Consider the following 19630-nt stretch of genomic DNA (forward strand, 5'->3'; position numbering starts at 1 on the left):
GCCAGGAAAACATTTCTATGCAAACATGCTAAAAGATGTTAAATACTAGTGAATGATTCAATTATTTTGGACTAACTAGGTCCTTTTAATAACATACAAATATTCCTACACTCTAAAAATAATTTGTTTTTTATTTTAAAAAATTCCTTTACTGCCTAAAAGTTTGCAAGTAATTACTAATATTTTTGCAATGAATTAACGTACAGTTTTAAGGCAACTTATTTTTTAAGTTGAAACAACAAATCAAGTTTAACAGTGTTTAGTAACTCACCAAAACCATGATATTAAACAAACGTAGGCTAACTAACTGTATCCTTAAAAGTAGATTTTTTTATAAAAAATGTATGTTTATAAGCTATCCTACACATTTTAACCGCATGTCTCAAATATGTAAAAAAACAGAGGAATGTGATGGTTATAAATGCATGATTACTTAAGCCTAACATAATCTACAGTAAATGTATTTACAAACAGCTTTTACTGTCAATGAGGTCCACAAGTCCTTAATACTTTTGTGGCCACTGTACTGAATAACATCCGGTAGATTCCACGTTCCAAGGTTTGCATATTTCATTTGAAATATAAATTTATTTTTTGTTTAAAATGTGAATGTATGATTTTCTTCTCTTTCTGAAACCTTGTTCAGTTTTAAATATAGACTATAAAATACATTTCCTTACATTACAACAGAGCTCCTTCCACGGCATTTATGTGAACCATCTTTTTCTTGCCCTTTTTTCCCTAAAGAGCTTTGCATTTCTGTATGCAAACTCCCGATGCAAAATCCACACTCAGCGATCCAAATATGGAGCTAATCCTCAGCCTGAATCACAGTCCAGCTTTCAAGCTGTCAGCAGGAAATGGGGGGTTAAATTGCCATGGTTACAGTCGTCCCCCCACCTGAACTGTAATTTTCTGTATTTCAGTAACATCCAGAAAGACGGCTCCTCCACTTTGCGTGACCCCCTGATTATCGAGAAGGATTCGCACAAATTGCGTCCTCCACTTCACTGGCTGCTCATCAGGCCTGCTGCTTGTTCTGCTTCTCTTTGTGCCTTCTAATTATGGATATGAAGAGAACTGCAGTCTTTCATCTGCACTCGCCGTTTCCTCGCCATATTAGGGCCCGACTCCGCTCTGTCATATTAAACTTCAAAGATATCGGAAATGATCTCTATTCAGTTTTTTGGAAGTCGGCTTGTGGGGTCCGCCGGATCTCTAATGACTGGGATAGGAGGACTATAGTGACAAGCCATTATTATTATTCTTCAGTAAAAAACACTACATCTGTCATGCTGCTTTTATTCAAGGATTTCATTAATTTAATATAGAGCACATGTCTTTTTGGATGTGCGGTTAGTTATGAGGACTACGTAGCTTTGAGAGACTGCATTGCTTTGAAGTCAGTTTATTGTGTTGATCATTGAGAATTGCAGATGGATAAGATGGATAACATCAAACAATGCATCTGTATTTGTACATAGTTCAAGCCATGTATGAAGTTTTATTAAAGCTGATTTTAGTTTTGATCTCTGCTATTACAAACAGTCAAAGGCTCCAAGGTTCTATTCGCTCAAAGCATGATTAAATAGATCACCTTTTGTTAAATATGCATTGGATATGAAACTAACATTGCAAGGTTTACATTTTATTAGTGTGTTATCTGGCATCGAACTGTTCACATTAATGTAAGTGTAGTTGAAAAAAAATGCCTGCTTCCGATAGTTGTGCTAATTTAATAAATCACTCCCATGGGTCATATTTAAAGGGACAATTCACCCAAAAATGAACATTCTGTCATCTTTTACTCACCCTCAGATTGTTTCAAACCTTTGTAAATTTAGTTGTTCTGCCAAACACAGATTAAAATATTTGGAAGAACGGCAGTAACAGAGCAGATCTCACCCCCCATTGACTCGCATAGTATTTATTTTCACTACTATGGCAGTAAATGGGGATGACATCTGTTTGGTTACTGACTGTTATACAGTTCAAAGTTGGGAGGGAAGGAGGCAGGAACCGGCGAATATTTAACAACTTTAACAAAATAAGCAAACAATACAAAACAAAAGTATAGGGCCGACAAGCAACCTCACGGTCGACTGCCGGCCGCCCAAACTTAAATGAAACTTAACACAACCGTGTCCGAGCCTGGTCCTCTCTCTTCGTACACTCCTGTCGCTCCTCCTCTTATGCGTCCGGTCTCCTCCGTGAGAGTTGCATGATCGGTGCAACGCACATATGACACTGATTATCACTCGTGTCACCAGCCCCGCGTAGTTCCCTCACGCCTTTTGTCCCGTCCCGCCTTGCTCGTTACACTGACATTCTTCCAGATATCTTTCTCTGTGTTCATCAAAACAAAGGCAATCATACAGGTCTGGAAAAATGTAAGGTTGAGGAAATGATGACAGAATTCGCATTTTTGGGTGAACCGTCCCTTTAAGAGTGATACACGTACAGTCATATGGGTTGGTGGACATGTTGGAGCAAGAGCCACTTGGACATTCTGCTAAATGTTTACTTGCACAGAAAAAGATAAAGCGAAATAGTTTGGAACAAGGAAAGACTAAGCCCCATTCAGACAGCCAGAGACTTGTATCGTTGTGTGTTGCTTACCTCTTGCTTTGAGATCGTTTGAAGGCATCGTTTGATTCTTCTAGTAACATTTTGAATGAACCCTCCAGTAACTGAGAAGAGACGGATGACGTGAGCTCATTTACTTTACTCCTATTAGTAGGCGCTCGCAAAAGTTGCTCATCATTTGCATAAAGTTGAACAATTCTCAACTTTTGTCGCTTGACTCCCGTCGCTGGATAAGTCGCCAGGTCTCCATTGAAATGAAGGAGATCGCGTCGCTGTGCCACTGCTAGTTTCTGGCGGGCTGAATGGGGTGTAAGTTAATGCTGACAAAATCAATAAGAAAATATATTTTAGACCTGGCATTATACACAAATACTTTTGCAGTGATTATAAAACGGGTCATAATCAGATCACAGATCATAATCCTGTACAAAATCTGGTAACGTCTGGTTGATGCACAGGACCTATTTCATGTTCTGATAGCAAGGATTAAACCAGTTTATAAACAGCTTACACCAAAAAAAGTTTTCTGAGAAGAACATGAAGCATTTCGGATGAAACAAATGGGTTAACTCAGTTAATGGGTCATTCTTATTTTATCGTATTGTTTTAACCTGGGGCCTCATGTATCAATGCGGCGTATGCACAAAAAAGTTGCTTACTACCGGTTTCATACTCACTGTCGGATGTAATAACAGTGAAATTAACATGAGAATGTACATTTACAGCTTTGTCCTTACGCAATGTTTTAGTATGAATTCAACGCAAGTCTTTGTACATAAGACCCCTGGTCTTTCCATGTGTCCTTTACAACAGATTAAAGAATGCACTGTGTTTTGTGTCATGCTGTGTAATCTTACGCATTTACCTTAATATAGTCAGATTGCTAGCTTTGGGTTTCCCATCATTAAATGACAGACCTGGTAGCTTTCCTTTGAAACAAGGCCCTTTCCAACCACTTTTAATGTGTCCAGCAGGTGCCCATCATTTATTCACAATAAGGTTTAAAATGCCATTGTTTGTCTGGGCTTTTTCATTAAACTGAGACAGAAGGCAGACACCTAGCTCATTATTTCAGTGTAAATGATAAGGTTGCCGAGACAAAGGAGGCACTCTTTCTAGGAGATAGAAAGGTGTGGGGACACACTCACTGTTGTTGATTTAATTTCATTGTCGCACAATAAAAGTTCCAATTAAATCTAATATTTAAAATCATTTTTGTAATAATATTTTGTGCTAGATTTGTTACGCTACCTTGCAGTAGAACTTTTCTGTATGTGTTAGTTACAAATCAAAGTGTTGGATATTGGAAAGACGTGTTCCAGTTTGGCAGCTGGAGTTAAAGACAGATCGCAGAAAGAGCCTTTAGCTGAATGTGATGAATTATCATATGATGACACTAATAACATTAAGGATAACGAAAACGTAAATATGATATGTTTACAATTGACATTTACCAAATTGATATGCAGATGGCCATTACTGTATAATGTTCACATTTGATGCAAATCTTAAAATCACCATCCAGTAAAGATGATGTCTAAATTATTTATTAAGGTTAAATCTGTATTTAACACACACACATTAGGCACAACATCCACCTGTTTGAAGAAAAGTGTTAAGCACACACTCAAGTTGCACTCTGTAAGATAAATATCTCGCTCTCTCTGTCTGCCTGTGTCACAGTGAAATCTAATGATGCCAGGCGATTTTGGGCCCATGATGCTGGGACGTCATGAGAGCGGCTTCACACTCATCTTAAAAGATCTCTCTCACTCACAAAGAGAAAGAGAGCGAGAGAGCTAGAGCGAGCTGGAGGCTTAAACACAACTTTATTAAAACATTGTCCTTTTGGTTCTTAACTAACCATATTAACAGCAAAAGACATGTTACCATACACTCAAAAAAATAATATGTTGGACTAACTTAACTTTTTTATGTCAACTGGTTGCACGTAACTGGATTACATTGAAATTAAATAACATTTTTTATTTCAGTAAATGTAAGTTAATTGCTTAAGGTTAAAGCAATGTTGTTTAGTTGAATCAATTTAACAGGCTTGGTTTTGTTTTAAACTATTGAGTTAATTAACTTCAGTTATCCTAAAATTTATATTTTTACGTTCAACCAAAATAAATTCTACAGTTTCATTCAGTTCCTGTTTATTCAATGAATTTATTCAATAACTTTTACAACATTTTCCAACAAGAATAACTTGTGTAATCTCTAAAGACTACCTTTACTTTTCAATATCAAAGGCATGTACATTAACTTTTTTTTCCAACAAGAATAACTTGTACAAACTCTGTAATCTCTAAAGACTGCCAACCTAACCAAAGGCAACACTTTTCTGAACAAGGGTAACCACCAAACTCAAAAATATAACTAACTCTTTAAAACTTTTAAGATAAATGAACATTAAACACTAACAAGTGTTTATTTTTACTGAAAAATGCACGATATAAAACACTTATTTAAGAAAATAGCTCTCAAAATGCAGTGTATGCAAAGCATGCTGGGAAATATAAGTCCTCTGCCCTATTATAACTATTTTATGTTAACACAACACAACTCCTTATGTTGTCCCAACATGAATGGATTCAGTTATATGACTAAACATAAAACAATCATGTTGTAACCATATTTTCCAAAAGTTGTGTTGCTTTAACTTAAGCAAGTTAAGTAAATTGAACAGACAGCAAAACATTTTTACACACCTTAAGTATTTCAAACCAACATTTAATTTTTTAATATTTCACACAAAATGCCTCCCACACACCAAATTTCTAAAAACATGAATAAGTTATTTACCATTTTCAAATACTCATATTCAATTTTTAATTCTGGCAACCTCCATTAAAACACATTCTGCATCAAATGAAGCTTTACCCAATGTCTTATTTTTCCGAGTCTTCCATATTGCCATTTTAGCCACACCCAACAAAAAGTTTAACAAACATTCATAAATTAATATAATATAATACCATAAATAAAATCTCCAATGTAAAACGTATCACAAAGACTCTCTAAACAATCATTCAAAACAATAAATAAATGACTTAACCTTGAACATTTAAAAAATAAATGGTCAAACAACTTCCATACCAAAGGACATTCCTTTCCCACTGCTGGATTCAGGTGCGCCATGTGCCTGTTTGTAGCTATAGCACCATGAATGAGCCTCCACTGCAGGTCTACTGTACGTTTCTCAATAGAATAGACACACTAATTTATGGAAACTGATACAATCTCCCACACTCCTGAGTTGACTAGAGTCCAAGCACCTCCCTGCAGGCAACAGGGAATGCATTCTGCACCACCTCTAACACCTGCTCCATGAAACATAAAGATCGAATTCCAGTATTGCACTGAAGTGACATAGCCGTTTTCCATCCTTTAGAGTCTCTAAGATTCTCTATTTTTGTCAGTCCAGCTCTCACTAGACAATTTATCAAACTTCTTGAAGAGAAAAGTTTAGTTTATATCAACAACAGTCAAGTTTGTACTTGACTAACAACTTTTCCAACAAATACTCCAATTTTTTTGTTGATACCTTTTTCAACCAAGAAACACTCCAAGAAATTTAAGTCCTTCTTTGCCCCACTATATTCCTCCTGGAATTTAAGGTGGCCCACCCTTTTCCCAGGAACCTATAATAAGTCCCTCACTCTTCGCCCAGTTTTATCTAGCTGAGGAGGCTGCTTCATTTAAACCTGAACAGTTATACAGTGTTTGAACATCCTATTGCCCAGTGATGAATACAGTGATGAATCATCGGCGTATGCTGAAACAGACACACTTGACCCATTAAAATCTCCAAGAATAGGAAATCCTTACATATGATGTCTCAGCTTACTAAATGAGGGTTCAATAACTAAACTTCACAATTGTCCCTAGAGGACAACCGTGCCTAATTCCCCTCTTAACAGGTACTGGTAACTTAAACCCCCTCCTATTTTAAGCATAACTGCAGCTCCTCTATACAGTAACTTTATCCATGAAATGAATGTTTCCCCAAACCCAAATATCTTCAAAGCATTATAAAGATAATCATGACTTAAAGAAAGGTCCGTCAGATCTTTTACAAGAAATAAATTATCCATTATTGTACACAGTTTGTTAGTTAATTTTCCACCACTTTACTTAATCGTTTTTCAAACTATCCGCTAAACATTTAGACAATATTTTATAATATTGACACATTAAAGAGACAGGTCGCCAATTTTTCAGCAACCCTGATTCACCATTTAATGGCAGGAGTGATAATACAGCCCGCTAACTGTTGGGTAAAACACCATCTTTAAAACATTCACAATTACATTATAAAAGTCTTCATCTATTACATTCCAAAATGATGTATAAAATTCAGCAGATAAACCATCTATTCCAGGGGCATGCCCAGAAGACAACTGCTTTACAGTTTATCCAGTGCTTTTCTGTCCTCAGTTCCTAACTAGGTAGCCCTTCTAAAATTTGATCCATACTCCTTAAACACTGTCAGCAGATCCAAAGAGTTTTGCATAGAAATCTATTACAATTATCTGAGGTTAATTACTGCACTGTAACTCATCTATTGCATTATTGCATCTATCGCATAACAAACTGCATCTACTCATCTATTGCACTATAACTTCAATAACTGCATTAACTCATCTACTGCACTGTGACTGTATATCTGCATCTACTCATGTATTGCACCGTACCTTTAATAACCACATTAACTCATCTACTGCACTGTAACTTTAATAACTGCATTAACTCATCTACTGCACTGTAACTGTATATCTGCATCTACTCATGTATTGCACCGTACCTTTAATAACCACATTAACTCATCTACTGCACTGTAACTTTAATAGCTAATGTCTGTAACTAATGCACACTCAAGTCACTTGCACTATTGTATAGTCTATATTGTTATCTGTTCATAACCTCCTGTACATTAATGTTCACAGTATATAGCCTTCTGTATATATTGTTCATAGTACATACCGATTGTCATATTTTCATAGTACATGCCCAACGTAAATTATTTTCCTAATATTGTATTCTGTATTTATTCACACTGTATATCTGCACTTGCTAATTGCACTTCTGGTTAGACCTAAACTACATTTCGTTACACTGTACCTGTATATGTGTAATGACAATAAAGTTGAATCTAATCTAATCTAATCTAATGTGCCATTATCTGTCTGAAGGTGACACAGATTTTTCTGTTTTATCACATTCTGTTCCAGATTTAAAAAATAGGTTGTTGAAGCATCCATGTCCTTCATGAAGATATTCTTGCTCAAATTAAAGCACCTTTAACTATTTCTTCAAGAAGTGTTTTTAAAGTAATTTTTTTTGTGATATCATTTCTTACTTCAGAGTCATTCAAGTCTATCAGATATTCAACTTTGTTAATATCTTTCTCCAACCTTTCTAATATTTCTAATATTTTAACCCATGTATATTGTTTTACTGCTTGATTCCTATTTCTCCACACATCAATCAAATCTAACTCTTGAGTAATCTTCAAAAGCATATAACTATATTGTAAATGAGGTTCTTTCCAATTCCTATTCTGTACACAATTAGTACAGTTCCAATATCCTCCCATAATTATGCACACACTACCTTCATCATATTTTCTTTTTTCACTCTTTAATTTTCAAAAAAGCTCAAGTCATTACGCACCTATATTGGGAGAATATACATTAATAAAAATCTGTACCAGTACCAATCTGTTTCATTTTGACAATCTCTATGTGTTTCTTGTAAAATCATAACATTTATTTCTTAAAGATTAATATATTCTGAAACCATTGCTCTATTGCTCCTATCTCTCCCTCCATTAATATTTAAAGCTGAAGCTGAAATTAATATTTTTGATCTTACTGTCAAAATATACATTAACTGATAAAGAGAGAAAAAAGAAAGAGACCAAAAGAAATACTTTTTAAAAACACCCTAAATGTGCATTTCATTCTGCAAAGTTTATTGATTTCTGGCTGGCTACGGCTTTCACCTTTCTGGTCTTTGTGAGAATCTTTTTTAATCTAAACTGCATTCTTCTACTCAATGACTTTTCCAAAAGTTTATCCAAAACAATATTTTTCTCACCCAACGAATAAACCTGATCACAACATACTTGGGTATCCTCTGATAGATCTGAAAAGTCAGACAAAACACCATCCACATCATCAGCCTCATTCATTCCATCCACACACAATTTTATTACCTTTTCCTAAAATAGACTTAACCTTTTAGCAAAGTATTCTTGTTGAGTTTTGTTTAGTTCCTCCACCACTTTGTCATTCTTACTTATTTGACCTTCCATCTCCAAAACATCAGTTATTCCAGACACTTCAACGTGGGTTTCAACCGTCCGTTCGCCCTGTAGACATTCCCCGTAGACTTTCCTGTAGCTCAGTGGTAAGAGCATTGCGTTAACAGGGTTCAATCCCAGGGGATTGCAAATACCTATGTAAAATGTATAGGATAAAGCAATGTAAGTCGCTTTGGAGAAAAGCGTCTGCAAAATGTAAATGTTATCAACATCATATTTTTTATATTATCAATAGTAAACTCTTCATGATTCCCTACACTCTCAAAAGAATTTGCCTCACTGTTCTTTACATTTTCAGTGCTAACCTCAACTTGATCTGTTCATGAATTATCATCATTCACATTACCTTGCGTTGTACCTGCAGTGTTACTCTCAACGGAGAAGATAATCTCACATGTCCAGCTGCACCTCACTCAAAACAGCGCAACACACCTGTGCTCAGAGAAGAAGCTGTTAATGTCTGAAGCTCTGATGTCTGTGATTTCAATGTTGTTAGTGCTACGCCATTGACATCATTAAATGCTATTTTAAAACCCCATTGACTTCCGTTGTGTGGACACAAAACCACATTTCTCAAAATATCTTCATTTACAGATTTTCAACCACATGACAGTGTATAGATGATGAAATGTGATGACAATCCCTATAACCTTAAAGGGGTCGTATTGCGCGTGTTTTTCTGTGTCTTTGTGTGTTATAAGTTGCCTATGCATGTATTAGACACGTAAAAAATTGCAAAAATCAAAATGTTGGAACAAAAGATGTATTCTATCTAAAAGCGAATGCTCACCCAGACCTGCCTGAAACGCCTTGTGTAACCACACTCCCACACATCCACGTCATTTTGTGGTATGACTTGACTAAGACCACCCAAATGTGTACCCAAGTAAGGTGGATGTACCTGTCAGTACAATTGCTTTTGAACCTGATGGTCCGAATATGGTAAGAGGCGTTACATTTACGACACACACTTGCAGTATTCGACCAATCGCCACACACTGGTTAACTGACCAATCAAAACAAACCTATCTTCTCAGATTGATGATCATTGTAAAAATCTGCACATTTAAGAGAGGTGGAGCAAAGAGGAGATACAAACATGCGCAGTATGTGGAAAACACAGCATTTTTAAACCTTTAATCGTGTATACAAATTGCATTACATCTAAAACAAACGAGTCATATGACCCCTCAAACTAAACAACCATAAGATATTGGATTGTGAAAAGTGGATGTGTCATATTAGAATTATGTCAATTTTGGTTTCATGTTGACTTAAGGGCAATATTAACAAAATGGTCACAAATAAGTGGTGTAAGCCCTGCATCAACACTCAAACTCATAAGAAATGGCAGTTAGCTTCATTAATTCGACAGGCAAACATGAAGGCACAATGCTACAATGCGAAAGGCCCCTGTGGGCGCAATAATAATGAGATTTCATGAAAGACCCTGAACCTGTGACAATACGTCACTTCCACAAAACATACCTTTGATATATTCCCATTTCATCTTTCCTGTTAAGCCAATGACAAATGACCCCTTACTTTGACAAATGACCAGAGAACGTTAGAAAAAGAAGATGGTTTACAGGACTTAATATCCACAGTATAGACATCCAGAATAATTTACATGAAATAATACAAATAGTATATACAGTTACAAGGACAGACTGCATATTGTGACCTAAACTGAATGTAATTGTTTAAACATAAGTGTTTGTTTCATGACACTGAAAGATAGTTTGTGGCTCCTTAAAGGAACAAATCATCTAAAAATGAAACCCAGATTCACTTGAAGTGATAACTTATTCAAAAATAAAAAATCTGTCATCATCTATTCACCTTCATTTTTTTTCAAAAATTCACATAGTACATGAATCTTTCTTCTGTTATCAATATCTTTTGTTTACTGCGGAGAAAAAGAAAATCATGCAGGTTTGTAATGACATGAGGGTGAATCAATGATTAGTGAATTATGCTTTAAGCGATCTGTTGGTCACCTCCCTAAAAAGTGATTTACATTTTTGTATCAATCGCCTCTCACATTTTCCTTCGAAAATGTAACTAGTTTTAAAATGTTATTAACAATTACGCTCAACTTCAGCTTAGTGTACAATAGGGCAACCATCCACTCAAGGCAACTCTTCGACGGGAAGGTTCTAGGAAATAGACGTGTTTTAAAATGTAAATGCCCTCTCACGACATGAAGTGAAGTGACTCATTGATGTTCTCTTTGAAGTGTCGCCGTTTTGTGGAGAAGCAGGTTCAAGGATCAAAGGATTTGCAATTGGTTGCATTAGTAATGTCAGCCCCGGTTTGCTTTTTTTTATTTCGTTGGTTTGACTTGAAATGTGGGGCACAACTCAGTCTTTCTCTTGAACATAAAGGATTATGGGATATTGTTTGTCAAAGCATTCATACAAACATTTTGTCCCATTACAATAGCAGTGGGTCCAAGACAGTCGTGTTTGCCTTTTGTCGATTAAATGGCTCTAAATAAGGGGGTATTGTTGTTGCCTTGGCAACAAGCGAGACAATTTTATATAATTTCAGGAGGGCTTGTCTACGATAAAAGAACTATTTTCACCTTTGTGCCCGTTGACTACACCCAAGCATTCAGAACACACAATCAAGCCTCTGTGAGTTTTTCAGGATATTTTTGTTGTAGAGCCACAGAGACTGCAATGACGTTCTAGATGAATTAATGAATTTCTTATATAGATAAGAGAGTTTCAGAAATATGTTGTGGTCCAGATCACACACATACCTCAATTATTTAAACATATAGACATATTTTTGCAGGCCTAAACCGAGAAATTGAGTATATCACTTAAAACAGGTTTTAGTTAAATAAATAAAAAAGATCTGTGCTTTTAACACTGTAAAACATGCCACCTATTTCATCTTAAAAACTGCTCTAAATTATTAAGTTAAATAAAATTAACTTTATAAATAATTTGAATTTAAATTGATCTTCGACAGAACTTTAAAATCTAGCTGCATTTCGTATAACTCTTTCAACTTCATTTTATAAGTCAGTTTCATATAATTGTATCCATAGAGGATATTTTTTTTTTGGCCTTTTGCCTTTAACATATCATTTAAATTCAAGTGACATGTCGCGATTTGGTTTATCATTATTGTAAGGCATATTTTAAACAGAAAATGTTCTAGTTGATTTTTTACACTTTGGATATTACATCCAAGAGGATTATGCCATTTTCATCCCATTCTCTACGAACCCTACACAAAGTTGTCCATTAAAATCACAGTGGATCAGCAGTTTCTCAAATACTCTCACCAACCCGACTGGAACCAACAGCCACGTTCACAGTGACTAAAATTACACTTTCTCCCCATTCTAAGGATTGGTTAAAATATAAACATGTCTATTGAATATTTCTTTTCGTGTTTATTTATTAACCATGGCTAATATGTTGATGTATTTGCAGCTGTGCAACGGAGGGTCTGTAACAGATCTGGCTAAAGGCATGCTGAAGAGAGGCGATCGAGTGGATGAGCCCATCATCGCCTTCATCCTGCATGAAGCTCTCATGGTAAGCCTCAGAAACCAGAAGCAGTGCTGTTCCTCAACATAAACAAATATTTCCTTTCAGCTAGCCTTTTCGTTTGCCGCAGGGGTCTTTAACGTGTGTGCTCTGCTCTCTAAAAGGGTCTCCAGCATTTACACATCAATAAAACCATTCACCGAGATGTCAAAGGCAACAACATCCTACTCACCACCGGAGGAAGCATCAAGCTGGTCGACTTTGGTAAGGAAGTTGTTCTTTTATTGGTCCTGCTGGCATTGACAAAAAGCCTTGCTGCCTAAACGTGTGTGTATGTGTGCGTGTCAGAGACCGATAGCTTGAGCAACACACGGGTCAAAGCCATTACAGTGTGAGTGTTTGGGTGCTAATTGAATAGCACTTATTTTTCTTATCGAAAGCAGAATGCATTTATGCAGAATGATGATGGAGGCCTAACACACTTCCATTTAGCCCCTGTCTCCTTTTAGTCACTGATGATTTGCTTTAGCCTCTCTTAAACAAATGAAGCTCTTAAACAGCATGTTAAAATAGCTTGTGGTTACCATTGTACCAGTTTGTGGTAACTATGGTTTTACTGTTTTTTAGGAATATTGACATGGCTATTCCTGCCGATGGGTAGGCTTTTCACTCAGGCTGTAAGTGGGGCATTTTTAAGACCCTCTGCCAAAATAGCATAATATGAGAGCCTTTAGAGCCTTAAAACCTTTAGAAATCCGCTAAATGCTATTCGCTGATAGACCGCTTTTGTGACGCCAAACGGCATTAGCCAAGCTTCACACGTTCCCTACACCCCCTTCTCTATTACTTTTCAGCCTAAAATCCACTCTAATGTAATCTCTTGCTCCGTTGTTCTCTGGGCCACGTTTAGCCCAGATAGGAGATAGTTGCACCCCCCCGACCACCAAATCCCCCCTCATGGAGGTATCAGCCCGGAACAGAAGCAAATAAAGCCCATAATTAGTCGCCTGCATCAGAGGGACGCGCTAGATAACGGGACACCCTGCTCATTTTAGGGAGGGCTGGGGGCTGGGCATATGGAGGGAGGGAGAGGTGGGGCGGACCCTGTGGAGAGAAAAAAGAGGGAGAGAGATGGAGTGATGAGTCATGCAAGAAACTCACGACTAGCAAAGTTCCTGTCAGCAGAAAAGGATTTCTGTCAGAGTTCTGTCAAGGACTCTGTAGTGACATCACAGAAATCTGACCAATAGAATTTCAGATTACAAACAAAGGTTTGTATGCCCTACTTAGGGCCGTTTACACAGGATACGAGTGAACACAACGTTATTAAACAGAACGTTTGTTAACTATTCATATGGTCTAAATATTAACAACATAATATACTATACTATGTTTTGTGAACGTCTCAGGACCATAAAATGTTCGTCTTTACAGTGATAGGAAGTCCTACCGGCCTGTCAGCCGACTGTATATTTGCATAATGCCATGCACCCTGCTCACGCATAAACAACAATCTTACACAACAGCTAATAATACAAAAACAAACAAAGCTAACTTGCTATTAGTAGCCTACCCAAGACAAACTGTTGCTCATTTCAGCACTTAAATTGCTTGCGCACAGAGTATGTAAAAATGATTTCTTACCCATTGATTCATCTGATGGTTTGGCTTTTTAAAACGGACACTAACCCTTTGACACAGCATCTTAAAAACATACATGTGCCCATACAGCCGTGACACATAAGAAAGAAAAATCACAGATGGAATCCTTTTGATAACTCAGTTATTTCTCATAGATATAAACGGAGAGCAAATGGAAAATTTCACAAAGTGAGCTCAGATTTGCCAAGCCTACACGTAAATATAATTGAAGATTTCAATATGAACTTCAACACTTCTAATCAAATTGAACCAAATCCAGATGATTTTACCTCTAAATTCTACATTCATTTTACACCCCCATACTCTTCATGGATTTAAACAATTGTCTCATTTTTTTCTATTATTATTTTACCGAAGCAATTTAAGCAGAAACCTCTAAGACTAAGTTGACACTTGAATGAAACACAACTGAGAGCTCAACATCAAATCTGCTAAGATATTTAAAAGCCATCTACTTAATGCAACCTTACTATGAATGATATTTGGTTTTGAAAGCTGACAATTTCTTAGCGTTTCTTGCTTTCTGTCTTTCTCTCTGTAATCCTGCACCTGCTAAATATATGCTTGTCAAATCTGCATAATTTAACCAGAAACATTTCCATAAGCAGTGGCGTTCACAATGTCAGATTAGTGGAGCCACACACATGCAAAATGGAAATGTGGCATTATATTGTAGCAGGACAGTTTAAAAAGTTCATAGAGATTTAAAGCCAAATGAAATAATCATGTGACTTTTGTCCCCTGTAGTTCATGTCAATTACCTTTGAATATGAACTTAATGCTAATAAAGGTTAAAGATTCACACTTTTAATGAAAAGTCTTTTTTTTTGGAAAAAAGGACAAATCGAGGACATTATCTGGTATGACAGAGGATTGTTTGCATCCAAGACATGCCCTTTAGAATGAGAATTTCCATATGACATCAGGTACAGGCTACGGGCCATTGACTATTTAAATGAAAGGAAGAACCAGTTCTTATACAACAACATAGGGGTCAAAGCTGAACTTGTCAGATATTTTATAATCCACACAAATAATAAAAAAAACATATAGAATTTATAGAAGTAAAATACTGCATACCCATGCCTACACGATCACGCAAATAATTAAATAATTTTATGTTCCTTTACCAGCATAAATGACTGGAACCATTTATTTTATTATATATAATCTAAAAATATATATAAAATAATGCTGTAAAAAAACCTGTATGTTTTCACCAGTTTATTGTTCTCTAATGTATTGATTCTCCAGAATATGGATATTGGTGTCAAATGTATTTCTTGGTTTGGCCGTCAACCTAATTTTTCCCCAAAACAATCCAGAGAATTCCTGTGTGTTTGGCCGGAGATGTCCTGAGGGCGATATCTGTCTCCTGCTGTCAGGAACCGAGCCACGACGAGTGGGTGGCTGATGTGCCTCCTCTGTATGCAGGGGCTCCGCGTGCCTACTTTTAAGAACGCTCAAAGTCATGCAGGGCTAATGCGTTATCCGTCTGAAGGGGCTCACGCTATACTGAGCAGATAAAACCCCCACACTGACTCATCTTTACAAAAACAGCCTGCGTTATTAGACAAGACGAGCGAGAGAAGGAACAATTGAAGGAGGGCGCTTTGCTGCTTTTGTCATGAATATTCTAATTGGCTGTGTTATCTCTGATGATTATTACGGCTGGCCCCGGGGTCCTGTGCAAATCTAATGTAGCAGAAAGAGAACAGCCGTAGGAGAGTTGTAGTCTGGTGTCTGTATGGATCTATTGTCCTTCCGTACATTTATTGTCTGTCGTCCATTTTTAGCTCACAGCATATATCAATCCATGGTTTGTTTATTTATTTCTGGTGTAATGGTTATTTAGTGCGGTTGTGAGTAATACAACAAATCTGCTGTTATTATGTCTACCATCACTCAAGAGCTTTAATCCGATCAGAAATAGAAGGAAGGTAATTTTGCAAAGAATTAAATGAAACTGGGTGTTGCTCTAATCGCTAATCTCACAACATACAACATCAATCGGTTTCCAACACAAACAAAAATATTACAGATGTCGTTTCAGTGTGTGTAATTGTTTCATCCAAGTCAAATAGGAATAGACTATAAGTAAATCAGTTATACTGTAGGTGGATTTCCAACCAGTCTGGTATACTGTAGCAAACTGGGCCCAATCGACAGAAGTGAGTTTAGATCTGTTTGGCCAACCAATGGATGACTGACAGGCGAATTCACAAAACAATCATTTTAACAAATAGCTGTCATGTCAGTTTGGTTCTCTAAAGAACCAAAGTAAAAGGATTCTAATAGTCTAATGGACTCTTTATCACTACAAAGAGCCCTTCTGATTAGCGCCAATACTCTAGAAACCACTCACTCAAGTTTATAAGAACCATTTCTTTTCAAAAAAAGTCTTTTTTAAGGAGAAACAGTCCTTATGATAAAGAATGTAATATAGTAGTGCTTTGTTACACATTTTGTAACACAAAAACAGTCACAACTAGCACAGGTATATGTGTAGCAATAGCCAACATTGTTTGGGTCAAAATCATAGATTTTCTTCAATGCCCAAAATCATTAGGATAATAAGGAAAGATTTCCTACTGTAAATATATCAAAACTTTATCTTTGTGAGTGGATGCCGCAAAATCGTGAACAAAAAACTACAAACTTCACTCGCTGCTGCCCGCTCTTTGGGAGTTACCCACTCAAGGTCGGTATCTATGTAAAGCTTAAAATTTCAGTTTTGGATTCATCATCTCTACACAACGCCATTACGGTAAGCCCATAGAAAGCATTAAAACAAACATGTTTCTTCTTAGCAACAGTCTGCCAGAGCGCCTATGATTTTCAACTTTAAAGTGAATTTCTCAATATTTCGATTTTTTGCACCCTCAGATTACAGATTTTCAAATAGTTGTATCTCGGCCTATCCTAACAAGCCATACATCAATAGAAAGTGTATTTATTAAAAAACTGACCCTTATGACTGGTTTTGTGGTCCAGGGTCACGTTTCACTTTTATTAAATTCGTGTTATTTTGGCATGTTTGTAAAAACTACTTAAATGTCCTAATTTATCTAAAACCTAGTCCTGGTTTAAACTAAACCCTGTTGCAATGTTATGTTTAAAGTGATATTTGTAACGAAACACACGACAATAATCCACAACAAAACACAGGAAACAGCAGATGCGACAGGACACGACAGGACACAACAGGACACGACAGGACACGACAGGACACGACAGGACACAACAGGACACGACAGGACACGACAGGACGCATTATAACACATAAGAACACATAATAATTTTTAATTTTGTCTTCACTGGAGCTGGTGTGGTGTAGACACGGTGTAAGACATGCAGGTGTTTTTATAAGCAGACTAATCAAAGAAAACAAGACACAGGTGCAAACAACCAGGGTGGGGTCACTAGACAAGGTCAGGCAAGTTTTTTTTAGCGCATTTCATGCACCGTGGTAATTCAAAGTGTTTTACATAAACATTTCAAATAATCATATAAAAATAATCACAACGATAAAAGAAAAAAATCTTGAAATAAGAAAAAGGGCGGGGTTGACCTCGTTTCTATGGATGATGTCAGCAAGTTTACTGACTATGACCACAGTGATTGGCTGAAAGTGGATTGGTCTCTGTCAGTCATTTAATCATAGAAATATTATAGAATAAGGTTCCATGGTGACATATTTAACTAAGATCTTAAAATAAAAATGTAATATATTCAAATAAAATATAAAAAAAATATTATTGCCGCATTCAAATTAAGATGATAAAATATACACTAAATTACCAATTCAACAAGTGAAGAGTTAATTTACCAAAACAGATAACTTTTCAAAATTCAAGTTTTATTGTGCATTCCATTAAGTAAATCTGACTTTTAAAAATACAGCTAACAAATATAATAAAACACAATAAACACAAATAAATAAAATGATGAGACAATAAAAAGCATGAGTTTTTAATTATTAAATTATTTGAAAAAAGGAGTTATCTATGGTTATTAAACTATGTGTTCATATAATGTATATGTTCAGCTAATTGTAAGCATTTTGCCTCATAAACAGTTAGCAGATATAAGTAGTCTTTATGGTTAAACTCATTATCATGAAACCTTTCTAAAAGGTTTACGTTTCAAGGCAGACTGCCGGTGTTAAAGCCATTTTAAGATTGTTGTGAGTGTGTCATTTCACTCGCCATAGTAGGAAATAAAATGTGACAAAGATTGACGATTGCACATGCACTAGCAGACCTCCGTTACACTTTGATGGATCCGCATGTTTTTAACTGATAAAGTGAAGTTGACGCCATTGTTATTGTTTGTTGCTCAAAGCAAAAGTTTATGAATACACATGCACTGAGAAGCACGTGTATTCTTTCAATGTTTTTGAGATGGTAGTATGCTGAAACAAACTAAGAAAAACTAACAAACTAAACAAACAAAGGTCTGACTCCAGAATCATGATTCTTGACTTCATTTTTAGTTGTTTGACCCCTAGAGTCAAGGTATGCATTCACCTTGACAAGACTACAACTAGACTAAACTACAGTCATGGCCAAAAGTGACATAGTTTTGTTTTTTTCCTAAAATTCTGCTTAAGCTGTTGTGGTGATCATTCACATTGTTTATAGATTATTATGCAGAGTGATCAGATGCATTTTAAATAATTGAAGAAAAAAATCCCATATAAAGAACATGTGGTCATTCCTTAAAAGGCAAGTGGACAAGCAGAAGGCCAAAAATTGCCATCATCTCAGAGCACCGATAAAGGTTTGCCATCAGTCAGGATTTGGGACAGAAGCTTTAATATCCAGCATGCCAGAACGAATTGCAGAGGTTTGAAAAAACAAGACCCAACCAACACAGTAAATATTCATTCTATGCAAATAAATGCCTTTAAAACCTATGATATGCGTACCAATAGTTTTTCAGCACATCAACTTGTGGATCTACAAACACTGAAGCAGCAAACTTTGCAGAACACAAACTTTATGTCACTGCCAATGCTTTTGGCCATGACTGTACACTAGAAAATAGCAGTCATACAGAAAGAGAAACACTGCCAATGTCTCTGTCCAAATACACAAACTTGTGCACTTGACCATATGACTGGTGAAATTACATATTTCCTTAATTATGCCCAATTGTTCTAGTGGGAATTAACATGTGCATATAAAATTTGTGACCCAATGGGGTATCAAAAAATGTTTCGGTTACTTAAAAAAAGAAACTTTCTCTGAATTTAAATGAACACCTACACCCTGTCTACCTTAAGCCTTTTCTTGTCATAAAAGGTCATTTCGGAGTTACAATTATTATGACAGATATAACGTACAGTACTTTTTCCTGTTGTTTCGTTGTTTGTTCTCTATTCAAATTGTGTTCCCATTGCCAATTGGGTACAAGCCAGTCTACAGTCGGTTCATTTAAGGCCGGCAGACAATCCAAACACACCAGCGAACCGACAAACATCCACAGAAGCATCGTGAAGAACAGCCTGAAAGTTTATTTGTTTTGTGTTGCTTTTTCT

The 19630-nt window shown here is 36.2% G+C and overlaps 1 protein-coding gene across 1 annotated transcript in view; it reads left to right on the plus strand.

Annotated features, from left to right (window-relative positions):
- Nucleotides 1-19630, plus strand: part of myo3a (myosin IIIA) — a 71922-nt gene that overhangs the window by 13252 nt on the left and 39040 nt on the right. The window contains exons 4-5 of the mRNA XM_056738337.1: nt 12370-12474; nt 12591-12690. Coding sequence (XP_056594315.1) covers nt 12370-12474; nt 12591-12690 — 205 coding nt within the window. The remainder of the gene's footprint in view (nt 1-12369; nt 12475-12590; nt 12691-19630) is intronic.

Source organism: Triplophysa dalaica, chromosome 23 (genome assembly GCF_015846415.1).
Source record: "Triplophysa dalaica isolate WHDGS20190420 chromosome 23, ASM1584641v1, whole genome shotgun sequence".
Taxonomy (NCBI): Eukaryota; Metazoa; Chordata; class Actinopteri; order Cypriniformes; family Nemacheilidae; genus Triplophysa; species Triplophysa dalaica.